The 13,656-nt window shown below is 44.1% G+C and overlaps 1 protein-coding gene across 1 annotated transcript in view; it reads right to left on the bottom strand.

The window, feature by feature from the left end:
- Positions 1-307: 307 nt before the first annotated feature.
- Positions 308-13,656, bottom strand: part of SYTL4 (synaptotagmin like 4) — a 36,913-nt gene continuing 23,564 nt past the window's right edge. Inside the window, exons 11-17 of the mRNA XM_087727887.1 lie at positions 12,924-13,102; positions 11,252-11,354; positions 9,327-9,488; positions 4,531-4,657; positions 3,380-3,479; positions 2,337-2,545; positions 308-929 (exon numbers count right to left, since the gene is read on the bottom strand). Of these exons, the coding sequence (XP_087584013.1) occupies positions 787-929; positions 2,337-2,545; positions 3,380-3,479; positions 4,531-4,657; positions 9,327-9,488; positions 11,252-11,354; positions 12,924-13,102 (1,023 nt within the window). The 3' untranslated portion in view covers positions 308-786. The remainder of the gene's footprint in view (positions 930-2,336; positions 2,546-3,379; positions 3,480-4,530; positions 4,658-9,326; positions 9,489-11,251; positions 11,355-12,923; positions 13,103-13,656) is intronic.

The following is a 13,656-nucleotide window of genomic DNA, read 5'->3' as shown; positions in this document are numbered from 1 at the left end:
AAGCCATCTGTTTAATACATTCTTTTCTGCCTTGGATCCTCCTCCACTATTCCCCTTCCATAGATAAATCCCAGATTTGGGCGCCATACAAGAAAAACAGCCATGTCCCTTCTTCATATTCATGTAATTTTAGACATCCTTCCACCCCCTTCTTTCCTCCCACTTCCAGCACCGTAAACCTTCCTCGTAAGCGGGGGAAAAAATACGTCGATGAATGCGATTAGCTCCTTTCTTCTGCTTTCCAACTTACAGTAGACTTTGAAATGCAACTTGCAGGACACTACAGTATCCGAGGTTTCAAGGCCAGTTGAATTCCCTGCAGCTCCTGCAGGATAGATTTGAACTTTATTTCGATGAGCCTTTCCTGCTGACACAAAGAGCAGGCATTTAAAACCGGATGTAAAGATAGAGCTTACACCCAAAGGGCTTTTTTAATAAAACAAAAAAGCAGGGGGGGAAAAAAACAAGGACAGCCCAGGAAGGAGAAGGAAAGGAGAAGGAGAAGGAGAAGAAGGAAAAAGGAGGGGGGGGGATTTTTTTAAAGGCACATTGAGACGCCGTGAAGAGCTCCAACAACATTGCAAAAACGAAGAACCTCTGGAATAAAAAAGGCTACCCAAAAAATATTCCCTTCTTTAGAAGGACCCAGTTGGAACAGCCGTTGCAGAACCAGCTCCTGTGTTAAGGGAGCTAGATCGTTTTGGGCCAGCTCTCCAGAACACCTGCGTCTCCCCCCCCCCCCCCCCCGGCCGAGATTTTGATTGTTCCAAGCAAGTGGGGACAAAATTACGGCTTCGTCTTGATCATGGTGGCCCGAAGAGGAAGGGTGCCTTCCGCCCAGGATCCTGGGTACTGGCGCATTTTCTGCCACAGGCTTATCTCCTCGCCCGTGGAATCCATCCAGTCGACTACCTGGCCGTTACTCATCCCTGCAGAAAGCAAAAGGAAGGGTAAAGAGGAGACAAGGGATCTGTTCTGACCTAGGTTTCCCAAGAGCACGAAGCAGACTCCTCGTCCCGATAAAACACCTTTTATTTAGGTCAGAGGGAATTCCTCTCCAGCAAACTGTCCCCGCAAACTGTCTTTCATGAGATTTCAAAACTACAGATTTCCATCAGGCTTGGAGAGCTGCCAGGTTGATATCTTCCAAACGCCACACTGTAGCAGCAATTGCTTGGCAAGAAATCAGGAACAGATCTTCACCCTAATGAATTGAACTAATTGTCTCCTGCAAACTCCCCTCCCTTTTCGCTCCTCTCTTTTCCCTATGGGAGGGGCCATTCACTATCCACCTGTGGCCTTACCCCAGGTTGGCCCTTATTCCTTAGCTGTTCCCTTCTCCTGGCAGCTCTGTGCATGCATACACTGGGAACAGGCTCCAGCTGTTCTTCTGCCCCACTGATGTCTGACTCTGTAGGCAGCTGATAACTGTCAAACAGCCCTGGCCCCATCTCTGCCTCCAACACAAAGTCCTTGTCTGAACTTTCCCCAAACTCCAGGACTGGCCCATCTTCCTCCCCAATCGCCTCACTGTCTGAGTCTACCACCAGCTCTGCTGTCTGCTGATGGGCTACAACAGGATCCTGAACAGACAAATGAGAAGGACTAGGGATTTTTATTATTTAAAAAGTATGTCTTTTTTATAATCCGAAGGGCTCTTATTTTTCAAATAAATGAGACACAAATAAAGGAAGAGGGTTGTAAACGAATGGTTGTAAATTGAGGACTATCTGTACATACAGAGACAAAGACCCCTCAGGCCTGAAACTCTGGGAGACCCCTGATCCACTGCGAAACATCAAAGAGATCCAAGAGAGCGTGTGGATGAAGATACTGATCTGGCACTAAGGAGACTTGAGTTCCAGTCCACTCTTAGGCTACAAGAGCCCAGCTCACAACATTGTTGTTTGGAGAGAGAGAAAATAGGAGGCTATCTACATTGGGCAGGATACAAAAGGCCTAAAAAATTAAGTCAATACACCTAAATGTCCATTCTAGGTCTCCCGGAGCTCTCAAATTCAGCCCATTTCTTTTTAAAGTGCCCAAGATGTGGGATTCAAAACAATGTTACTACCGGTTCTGTGGGCATGGCTTGGCGTGCAGGCATGGCTTGGCGGGCATGGGAAAGGTTACTGCAAAATCCCCATTCCCTTCCGATCAGCTGGGACTCAGGAGGCAGAGAATACAAAGGGGTGTGGCCAGCCAGAGGTAGTATTTGCCAGTTCTCTGAACTACTCAAAATTTCCGCTGCCAGTTCTCCAGAATTGGTCAGAACCTGCTGAATACTCTGGTCTGTAAGACTAGTAGAACCTCAACAGGTCCTGCTGCTTTCTCACCATTGCCAACTCCAAGCCGGACGCCACCCAAGAAATCATTGCTGGACAAAGGCTCCCGATCCCACACGGTGAGCTCCAGACAGATGTGGGACAACTGTTCTGTAAAGATGTTATTGTAGACCAAGGTGTGATTGTAGTGAGGGTTCAGACTCTTCTTCACCACCGGGGTCTTCTTCTTCGCTGTCCTGTTCTTCAGAGGGAGCAAAAACCTGTGGACAGGAAGGAGTCGGTGCTCATTCGTGAAAGAGGCTCTTACGCTTGGACCTTGGCAAAACTAGTTGATCCAGAACCATGGGTCAGAACAGGCTGGATCTTCTTGAGAAGTTCTGCTCCAGCGACAACACATTGGTAGTCCTTAAGACCAGTAGTGTCAAACTCAAGGCCCATGGGCCAGATCTGGATCTTGGGGTGCTTAGATCCGACACACGGGGCCGCCCTGGAAACAGACCACGGCCCTCCCAAGTTCCGTTTTCGCTAGCAGAGGGTTGCAGGAGGCCATCGCAGCCGAAAACGGAACTCAGGAGCCCATTATCACTGGCCGAGCATACTGAGGCCGCCACAGGTGTCCACGACACAAGTGACCTCGAGCTGGATATGCCCACCCCGGCCCCCAGAAGTCAAATACAACCCTGATGCAGGCCTCAATGAAATCGAGTTTGACAACCCTGCTTAAGACGCCGCAGAGAAACTTCTCAATGCTCAGAACAGGATGTTTTTCATGATTTGTTCATCCATCCCTTTAACTAGCAAAGTCAAACAAAAAGAAACTATCTGCATAATTTGTGCAAGGCCACAGTGCTGGTGTGTGTCTTTTTGTTAAAACAGGAATTAGATTCCGTTTTCCATTCAACATTCCAGAATTTACCCAGCCTGGAGCCAAGGACATTCATTCAACATTTGAGCATGTGCAGTGCCAACCGTGACGGTTATTAAACTTATATCCAGGCACGCACCAACACACAGGTCAATGTTGAGGACAGCCGCTCCAATCTCTCACTTCCTTTCTATTCAGCACTCGTTCAAAAGCCTCTTTCATTGCTCACCCCTTGACAAAGCTGTCCGATGTCCCGCCGGATTTGACTGCGGTCAAGTTCTTGGCTTCTTTGATCCAGACCTGAAGTTCACCACCTTCTTCCTTTTTAACTAACAAAAAATCTTAGTGAGAAGGGTGACAACCAAGGGTGGTTTTCACTGACTTTTCCTACAAGTTCACAAATGTAAGTGGCACCTCTGCTTTGGCTTGAAAATGTGCTTAAATGGGTGTTCTGACCGAGGCTTCCCAAGAGCATGAAGCAAACTCCTTGTCCCGACAAAAAAACCCTTTTATTGATTTACTGTGAATTCTGCTCATTCACATCCAGCAAAGTCTTTCAAGGGAAGATTTATGGTCACAGACCTTATCTGGCTTGGAGAGCTGCCAGGCCGAGATCTGCAAAACTTGGCAAGGAGTCTCGGGGAGTCACGAGCCAATTAAGCGAACTAATTGTCTCCTGCAAACTCCACTCCCCTTTTGCTCCTCTTTTATTTCCTCTGGGAGGGACCATTCATCGTCCACCTGTGGCCTTACTCCCAAGTCGACCCCTCTTCTTTAGCTGTTCCCTTTGTCGGGCAACTCTGTGCATGCGCACACTGGGAACAGGCTCCAACTGTTTGTCTGCCTCACGGATGTCTGACTCCGAAGGCAGCTGATAACTGTCAGACCGGCCCTGGCCCCCTCTCTGACTCCAACACAGAGCCCTCATCAGAGCCTTCCCCAGACTCCAGGACTGGCCCATGTTCCTCCCCAACCTCCTCACTGTTTGAATTTGCTGCCAGCTCTGCTGGTCATTGGCAACAATAGGATGGCATAAACCCACCCGCGATTTCCACTACCGATTCATCCGAACCAGTCTGAACTGACTGAATACCATCTCTGGTGACAACCGCAAAATAAAACCATCAAAAAACAGTTTCCTTGAGCCAGGTGAATATTTACACCCCTAACTAACCCCGCTATAAAATCTGAAACCTAAAAAAGCTGTTTTCCACCACCAAATAGGTCAAGCTTTCTCCATGTCAGTGGAAAAGAAAAGGTTTCTTTGTTTGAACATCTGGAACTAATGGGAAATAAAGCCTCTGGACAAATGCAGTAGATTTTTTTAGTTTTTCGTTGTTTCATCCAAGGAAAAGCTGTTTAAATATTCTGAGCCCTCACCTTTCTTCCCATTTCCTGCACCGAGATGTTTAGCTGGTGGGATGAACTTCAAGGACACCACTATCTCGCCTTTGTACTGAGAAGAAGGAGGAGGAAGAGAAGAAGAAGAAGAAGCTTCTCCGAGGTTCTAAAAGAGAAAAAGGCCAATGCCACAGATTACCGTATTTTTCGGAGTATAAGACGCTCCAAAGTATAAGACGCACCTAGTGGGGAGGAAAACAAAGGGAAAAAATCTGCTTCTGCCTCCCAGCAATTTGCCTCCTTGCAACAAACAGCAAACAGTACAGATGATATATACTATTTGTAGTGTTACATTTCAGAGTATACTTGTACAGATGCTGTTAAAATTGATGTGCTTTATGGAAGTATAGTTATGCTATTTAAAAGAAGATACAATAGCACTGGGCCTCTTCAGATCAAGCATTTATTTTAATTTCATTTTCATTTCATTTTGTTAAGCTGTCTAGAACAATAATAAAGCAGTCTTTAAAAAACAAGTCTAATAATTTTAACATTCTATAGGCATTTATAGTTATTGACTTACCTTCTTGCAACAAACAGCCTGATTAGCAATTTGCCTCCTGGAGCAATCAGCAAGTTTCACTCTCAGTTTAAGTGCACTTCCTGATCATCAGCTGTTTCTGGCTGCAGGAATTGCTATAGCCTATTGCAGCTTCCGCAAGCCCCATTTTCCCCATTTGGTGCAAGGAGATAATTCCTGGGAGGCAGAGGCCAAAGGGGGGGGGGGATAGTGCGTGGGTGGGGCTACATTCAGTGTATAAGACGCACCCAAATTTTCATCCTCTTTTTTGGGGGGGAAGGTGCGTCTTATACTCCAAAAAATATGGTAATCGCGCCCAGAGCAATTCCTGAATGTGAGGTTGTTGCAACCAATGTAGCACTAGGAGGATTTACTCCTGAAAGGAAAGTGTGACACAGGGCAGGGGGAATTACAGGTAATCCTTGACTTACAACAATTCATTTAGTGACTGTTCAAAGTTATGACGGCACTGAAAAAAGTGACTTATGAGCCTTTTTTACAATTGTGACTGTTGCAGCATCCCCATGGTCACATAATCAAAATTCAGATGCTTGGCAAGTGACTCATATTTATGACTGTTGCAATGTCCCGGGGTCATGTGAACAGGCGTTTGCCACTTTCTGAAGAGCAAAGCCAATGCCAGATTTGTTTAACAACCATGTTACTAACTGAAGAATTGGAATGATTCCCTTAACAACTGGAACTAGAAAAGTAGTAAAATAGGGACAAGACTCACTTTAAAAATGTCTCACTTAACAACATAAACATTGCGCTCCCTTTTGGCCGTTGAGGCAAGGACTATCGGTATTCAGAAGTGGAACTAAATGGGAGATGAGGTGGAGGGAACGTTATAAGGAATTGCAAAGGAGCTTAAATGCTGAGTTTTTTAAAAAAAATGCAAGGAAGGAATTAGTCAGAATATAAATATTGAATTTAGAAACTGAAGGAAGGAATTATCCAGAATATAGATGCAATGAATTCTGCTTCTACAGGGCCAACAACCATCATTGGCAGAGTGACCTACACAAACCAAACATAGAGAAAATGTCTAAGAACAAAGCCCAATTCATAAAGCCTTAGATGGTGTGTGTGTGTGTGTGTGTGTGTGTGTGTGTGTGTGTGTGTATGTATGTGTGTGTGTGTGTATATATATATATATATATGTATGTATATATATATATATATATATATATATATATATATATATGTATATGTGTATATATATATATATATATATGTATATGTATGTATGTATATATATATATATATATATATATATATATATATATGTATATGTATATATATATATATATATATATATATATATATATGTATATATATATGTATATATATATATGTACATACATACATACATACATACATACATACATACATACATACATACATACATATATATATATATATATATATATATATATATATATATGTTATATTTATGCTGATAAATAAATAAAGGGATAAATATAACAAATGTAACAAAAAGGCAACAGTAAAAAATATTGGGTTTCTGTCTGAATGGTCTCTTGTGACGAGCCGAAGACAGAGAGTGGAATTGTGACCTTCCTCCCATATTTGGGCATACCAGGGGTTGTGACTATATATATACCAGGGGTTGTGACTATATTTGTGTGTGTGTGTGTGTGTGTGTGTGTGTGTGTGTACGTACGTACACATACATACATATATATATGTGTGTGTGTGTGTACACACATACATACATAAATACATACATATATATAGAGAAAAATGATAAAGCAACACGTAGACTTAAAGCCAGAAATATTCTTGTTAGGTATAATACCTGAAATTTATAATAAAGGGAATACATATTTAACGTTGCATGTACTGACAGCAACGAGAATTGTATTTGCACAATATTGGAAAAATGAAGATAAAATATCTTCTGCAGATGAAAATATCAGAAAAATATTAGACTGTACGGAGATGAATAGACTAACACTGAAAATAAAAGGAAGAAACAGAATATTTTGAAACCTGGGACTTATTTGTTCAGTGGCTAGGTAAAAAGGGTAGAAGTTAGAAGACAAAAGAATATTGTTATGTAAAAGTAAACGATGAAAGATTATTACTACACATAAGTGAATATTATTATCATTATTACTATTATTAGTAGCACGACTATTGTTTTGCAAAAGTGAATGGACTCAGACAATACACTGTTGACTAAGCACTTTTGTATCATAATGGAAAAAAATGTATAAATATTTTTTTAAAAATGGGGAAGAATCCAGAAACAGTCATAGCGGAACTTCAACCAACTTTTAATTATTAGTCCCCTACACAGTAGGAGACTAGTAACCCAAGGGGCTAATGTCTCAGTGGGGTTGGATACATAAACTCCATGCTCACGTTATCCTAAAACATAGATGTGTTAACTAAATCACATTTTACTAAGCTATAAGCTACCCATTACAAACAGGAGTAACCAGGTTAGTACAGTGAATCAAGCAACTGTCCAATATAGATTGCAATGATTGTTTGTTGGACAGAGGCCCACAGAAATAAACAAAGATTATACTGAATGCTTCTAGTAACACCAGAGGTCTGAGACAGGATTATTCCCCTGCTGTTATTTGCTACTTTTCAACCAAATATAATCCCTTTTCCCGCGTGTGTGTTTGCATTATATAGCTTAGGTTAAAACTGTTATCTCCCTGGAGATTTTCATTATAGCCCAACAAAGAAGGGAAGAAAAGGGAAGAAAGGAAATAATTGACTTTAAAGCGCATTGGAGCAATTCGAAAGTTTTTTTAAGGCCCCCAAATTTCTCGTCTGAATTTAGAATCATAGTTCAAAACTGCTAAAGCCTTGTCATCCTGTCTCCGCACTGAAAAAACTGGTTTGGCTGCAAAAGGCTCATACCTAAACTATCCGAAAAACAAGCCGAAGCATTATTCAAACCGGTCTTTCACGTCCAATTATTCAAACGACCGAACAGAAGTGGGTACTTTCAGATGAACAGTAATTTCGCCAAATACAGTACCTATGTATACGATTACCGTAAAAAGAGCTTCCTCACTTAACCAAACTAGTTGTACCCACCCTAGTCACCCAGAAGATGACTTTACCAATGCTTATTTAAGCAGAAAGAAGAAGAAATATCAGTTCCCCGTCCTTTCCTTAACATTTATGCCACATTCTCTGTGTCACCTAATGTACTTTTAAAAAGATGCTCACGGTTGCTAACAAATTCAGTGGGAGGCTAATAGGCAAAAATGGCTCTATTGTTTGTTTTTAACTTGTGTTTTTAGCTTATATGTAGCTGTAAGCCACCCAGAGTTATCCTAGAATCCTAGCTGGAATTGGGTATGTCTAGTTTAATGAAAAGAAGGACTGGGAGAATGACACCGGTAGCAATGTTCCAATATCTCAGGGGTGCCACAAAGAAGAGGGGATCAAGCTATTTTTCAAAGCACCTGAGGGCAGGACAAGAAGCAATGGGTGGAAACTGATCAAGGAGAGAAGCAACTTAGAACTAAGGAGACTTTTCCTGACAGTTAAAACAATTAATCAGTGGAACAATTTGCCTCCAGAAGTTGTGAATGCTCCAACACTGGAAGATTTTAAGAAGTTGGATAACCATTTGTCTGAAGTGGTGTAGGGTTTCCTGCCTAAGCAGGGGGTTGGATTAGAAGACCTCCAAGGTCCCTTCCAACTCTGTTATTCTATTCCACTCTAGTCCAGTCCAGTCCAATCCATTCCTGTCCCGTCCCATCTAGTCTATTCAGATTCCATTCCATTCCAGTCCCTTCCAGTCCATTCCCTTTCCCATTTTTCTATGATGGGCAGCCAATAAATTTTATAAATAATTTTGTAGATAAATAAATAAAACACCAGTCTTCACCATTCACCATTAGCTCCGAGAACCAGATGATGGCTGTTTATAACTGTGTCCACAAATCCAGAAAGAAAGAAAAAGGGACATCTTGGAGAGACAAAAAATATGCTAAGGAAACTCCTGCGTTTGTCTAGTGGGAAACTCTGACACTGGCCATGCCTCTCATGGCTGCCATTTTGTGAGAGCACCAGGCACACCTTCTCAAAATCCCACACATGCCTCCAAAAGGTTGCTAAAGGCTACTAACATTGTTGTTGGTCATGGGCTGTTTTTTTTTAACATCTAGAGAGTTAGGGACTCTGAAAATCCATGGCATAAATATCTTCCAGGAACACTACATTATTTTGACAGCAAAAGAGACACGACTTGACTGACCTTTCCATGTAGGGGAAGACACTCTTCCAACTGGCTGTCGAAGTTCCAGGCATCCATAGGGATATCCACCTCTCCCAAGAAGTAATTCCTTCCAAAGCGGTCATAATGCCAAACAGACAACTGTAAAGTCCTGGTCAACAGAAGAGACTTCTGGATCTCATACTGTGGCAAGATGAAACAAAAGAAGAGTTTTCAGCAGCAGTGAATGAACCGCGATGGCGCAGTGGTTAAGAGTGCAGTACTGCAGGCTACTTCTGCCGATAACTGGCTGCCAGCAGTTTGACAGATCGAATCTCACCAGGCTCAAGGTTGACTCGGCCTTCCATCTTTCCGAGGTGGGTAAAATGAGAACCCAGATTGTTGGGGGCAAGAGGCCGACTCTATAAACCACTTAGAGGGCTGTAAAAGCACTATGAAGCGGTATATAAATCTAAGTGATATAGCTCCCTCCCTCCCTCCCAGTGGTTAGAATGCAGTATTGCAAGCTAATTCTGCCCACTGCCAGCAGTTCGATCCTGATTGGCTCAAGATTGATTCAGCCTTCCACCCTTCCAAGGTGGGTAAAGTGAGGACCTAGATTGTTGGGGGCCATAGGCTGACTCTATAAACCACTTAGAGAGAGCTGTAAAACGATGTGTAAGTCTAACTGCTAAGCATCTCAAAAACGTGAGCCTCCTTCTGAAAGCTGGATAAAATACTGACTTGGAAACAAGCTTGTCTTCCTCACAAGGCAAATGACATGTATCCCTGAATACATCCTGTCCTCTAGATAGTGGACCAAGGGCACCTTAACCTAACACTTTGTGTGTCTCACAATGATCAACCAGATGCCTCTGGAGTTTTTGCTGGATTACCAAATCTCGGCATCCCAAGCCACTGACTAGCTAAAGGTGATGGGTTTTGCAGTCCATGGGTTCTGCACTCCGTTCATAGATTATACTAAGCCAGAGTTTGTTTTAAGAATGATTGGTTTGGCAAAATGTTATCAACTGGGATTGTGCATCGTGCTGAGCAATACACAAGGCACGCTGGTGGTTTGTTAACTATTGATCCATGGAATACATTAAATCAAAACCAAACGAACGAACACTTTGTGTGACTCCGGTCCCAGATTTTCACCAATGGACCTAAATACTGCTACAATCCCTGTATCAGCACATACAGTGCTGGGAAAATCTTCCCCTTCCTCTACAGCCAGAAAGCCAGAGGCTTGGCACAATTCCGTGTAGTCCATGGGGGCAACACAAAGCACATGTTAGACAATCCCATAATGGTATATTTTGTTACACATACTTCGACTATGACTAACCATAACCCAATATTTTCCCACACACTGACAATCCTTCCATCTCCTAAGTCCTAAGACTTAAGAGTCCATCTGGTTCTTCATTATAGCAATAGCAATAGCAGTTAGACTTATATACCACTTCATAGGGCTTTCAGCCCTCTCTAAGCGGTTTACAGAGTCGGCATATCGCCCCCAACAACAATCCGGGTCCTCATTTTACCCACCTCGGAAGGATGGAAGGCTGAGTCAACCTTGAGCCGCTGAGATTTGAACAGCCGAACTGCTGAACTGCAGTCAGCTGAAGTAGCCTGCAGTGCTGCATTTAACCACTGCGCCACCTCGGCTCTTTCTAGATGCAAAACTATAACAGAGAAACTGAGAGGAGAGGAGAACAGGGAGGGGAGAGGAGAGAAGAGTAGAGGGGAACAGGGGAGAGGAGAAGAGAAAAGGGAGGGGACAGGAAGGGGAGGGAGAGAAGAGAGAGGGAAGAAAGGAGAGGAGAACAGAAAAGATAAGAGAAGGGAGGAGAGGAGAGGAGAAGAGGAAAGGGAAGGGAAGAGAGGTGGGGAGGGGAGAGGGTCTAACACTCACATACACACAAACACATACACACATGGACATACACAAACACACAAACCTTTAGCAATTCATTGTAAAGAGGATTGACGGTGTTACGTTTGATGGTAGTTTTTCGCTTGCTTTGACGAGATTTGTCTGGCAAAAGGTATGTCTTCACGTATCTGCAAGGAGAAAAAGATTCATATCTGGTCTAATATCTCCCAGTCATTTGTTTGTTTATTATTTTTTAAATGTATATGCAGCCCATCTCACCGTCACACAAACTCTGGGTAGCTTACCAACCGAATAAAACAATCTTGCCAAAGATTAAAACAGTAAAAACAATCACTATAACCTGAATGTAAAATTAACGAAGAAACAGCTAAGACAAAAGGGGGATACCACAGAGTGGAGGGGGGTGGGGTCATGTCTTCAATCCAATAATTGCCCACCCCCAGGGTGATACATCTTCATTTGGAGCCCAGGCCAACTGGCAGAGCCACGTTTTAAGGTTCATTTTGCTGCAATATCGTGTAACACGTTGCCCTGGTTCTCATAAGCCATGGCTCGATGAATACATCACAGTCAGTTACATTCATCTATCACAGGTAGATAGCATGTAGAGAGAGCTTGGATTAGAAACACAGCTGGTTCTCACGGTATAAGAAGCACCTACTGGGATGACCTGTGGCACAGCACAGAGATGACACAGGCAGCTGGCAGTTTAAACCACCCCTTTCTTGCTCCAAATTTCCCCAAACGCTCCCACGGTTCTGGAAAGTCCCAGAGCAGAGTGATAACAACCCCACACACAAACACACACAACTCAAACAGCCTCTGGCTGCAAATTGTCCAGCCCAGCACTGTGTACACCAAGACTGCAATAAATCCAGCAGGGCATCAAGGAAGCGAAGGATCCAGTTAATTAGCCTAGAAAGCCATAAAGAATGCAACAACACTTCAGGAATTCAGTATTTGTTCCCAACAAAGGCCTCTTCCCCACAGTGTCTCCCGAAGTCTCATTCCCCAGGTGTGACTGGTAAAGATGAGCGGGGCACTCTCCTCCCAAGGGGCGTGCTCAGTCTGCGCAGTTCTTGCCAGGGGTGGGTTCCTGCTGCTGCTACTGCCAGTTTGCTCAGGGAGGCGCCGCGTGTGTGTGCTTGAATGCACAATTTTCACGCATGCGCAGTACTAAAAAAAAATACTTCTGCACCTGCGCAGAAGCCAAAAACGAGAGAACCGGTTTGGGGGCGTGGCAGGCCTGGGTCGCTGCCGGTTCCAGCGACCCAGGCTGCCAAGTTACTACCTATTCGGCCGAACCGGTCCCAACTGGTAAGAACCCACCTCTGGTTCTCGCCTTCTCTCTACTCTCTGTGCTCTCGGATCAGGAGGGGGTGGTCCTTGCTCCTCACCTGTCTCTCACGTTCATCCTGCCCCTGTTTCTCTCTGTCTACAAGCTGTCCTAATCCTGAAAGGCCTTGGCCTAACTGGCCCTACCCTTCCTCATTTTCCTCCGAAGCCAACAAAGCTGCCCCTTCAATCTCTGTTGGCTCAGGTTCCAGATCATCTTCCCCCACAGATTCATGACATCTACAATCCAGAGTAGCACATTGTCCAAACTTGGCTGAAAGCTGGGCCTAAAAGCCAATTCTGGAGATGACTACACCTGGTCTTGTAGCTTCTCTGAAAGGTAAACAAAGCCCGTCCCAGAAACCCCACCCCCATCCATTGCAACCCCTTGCCCAACGTACGGGCTGGACCGCTTCTTGGCTTCGTCAGCATATGCCAGATGGCGGCATTCCTTCACATGGATAAAAAAGGCCTGCGTTTTTTCTTCGTAGCTCAAGGAGAAAGTGATCTCCCCCGTGACGCTGATGTTGCCAAAGTCACCTGCCCCGCTGTAAATGCTGACCATGCTTCCCAAAGTGCTCTAAGAAAATCAGGAGAAAGGGGGGGGGGGAGAAATGGAAGAAACAAAATTTTATAGTTTAAGTCCCTGCATAATTTTCATCCTCAGCCTCATTGGTCAGCTGTTTGACTCCGCCCTTGTTCCCGTCTCTGCCATTTTAAATCCACCCTGAGGCAATCAGGGCCCACCAAAAATGGCAGAACTGAAACCCCAACCAGTGATCGGAGATAAGACGGCATTGGAATCTAACATATAGATCAAGGGTGAGGAACTCGAGGCCCGGGGGCCGGATCTGGCCCATAGGGTGCTTAGATCTGGCCCGCGGGGATGCACAAGAAACAGCAAAAGATCGGCCCATGGTGCCTCTGCCAGCAAAAACAGAGCTCAGGAGGGCCTCTCTCTCATCCCAGGCTCCATTTTCAGCTGTGATGGCCTCCTGCCGCCTTCTGCCAGGGAAAACAGAGCTCAAGGGGCCATCGATTTTCCCTGGGAGAAGGTGGCAGGAGGCTATCGTAATTGAAAATGGAGCTCTGCAACCCGTTTTTGCTGGCAGAGTACTTGGGCCACCAGAGACG

The sequence above is a fragment of the Thamnophis sirtalis genome, unplaced genomic scaffold (genome assembly GCF_051295495.1).
Source record: "Thamnophis sirtalis isolate CommonGarterSnake01/CBP01778 unplaced genomic scaffold, rThaSir2_p1.2 scaffold_13, whole genome shotgun sequence".
Lineage (NCBI taxonomy): Eukaryota > Metazoa > Chordata > Lepidosauria > Squamata > Natricidae > Thamnophis > Thamnophis sirtalis.
The sequence above is the reverse complement of the archived record's forward strand: the minus strand, read 5'-3'. Positions and strand labels throughout refer to the sequence as shown.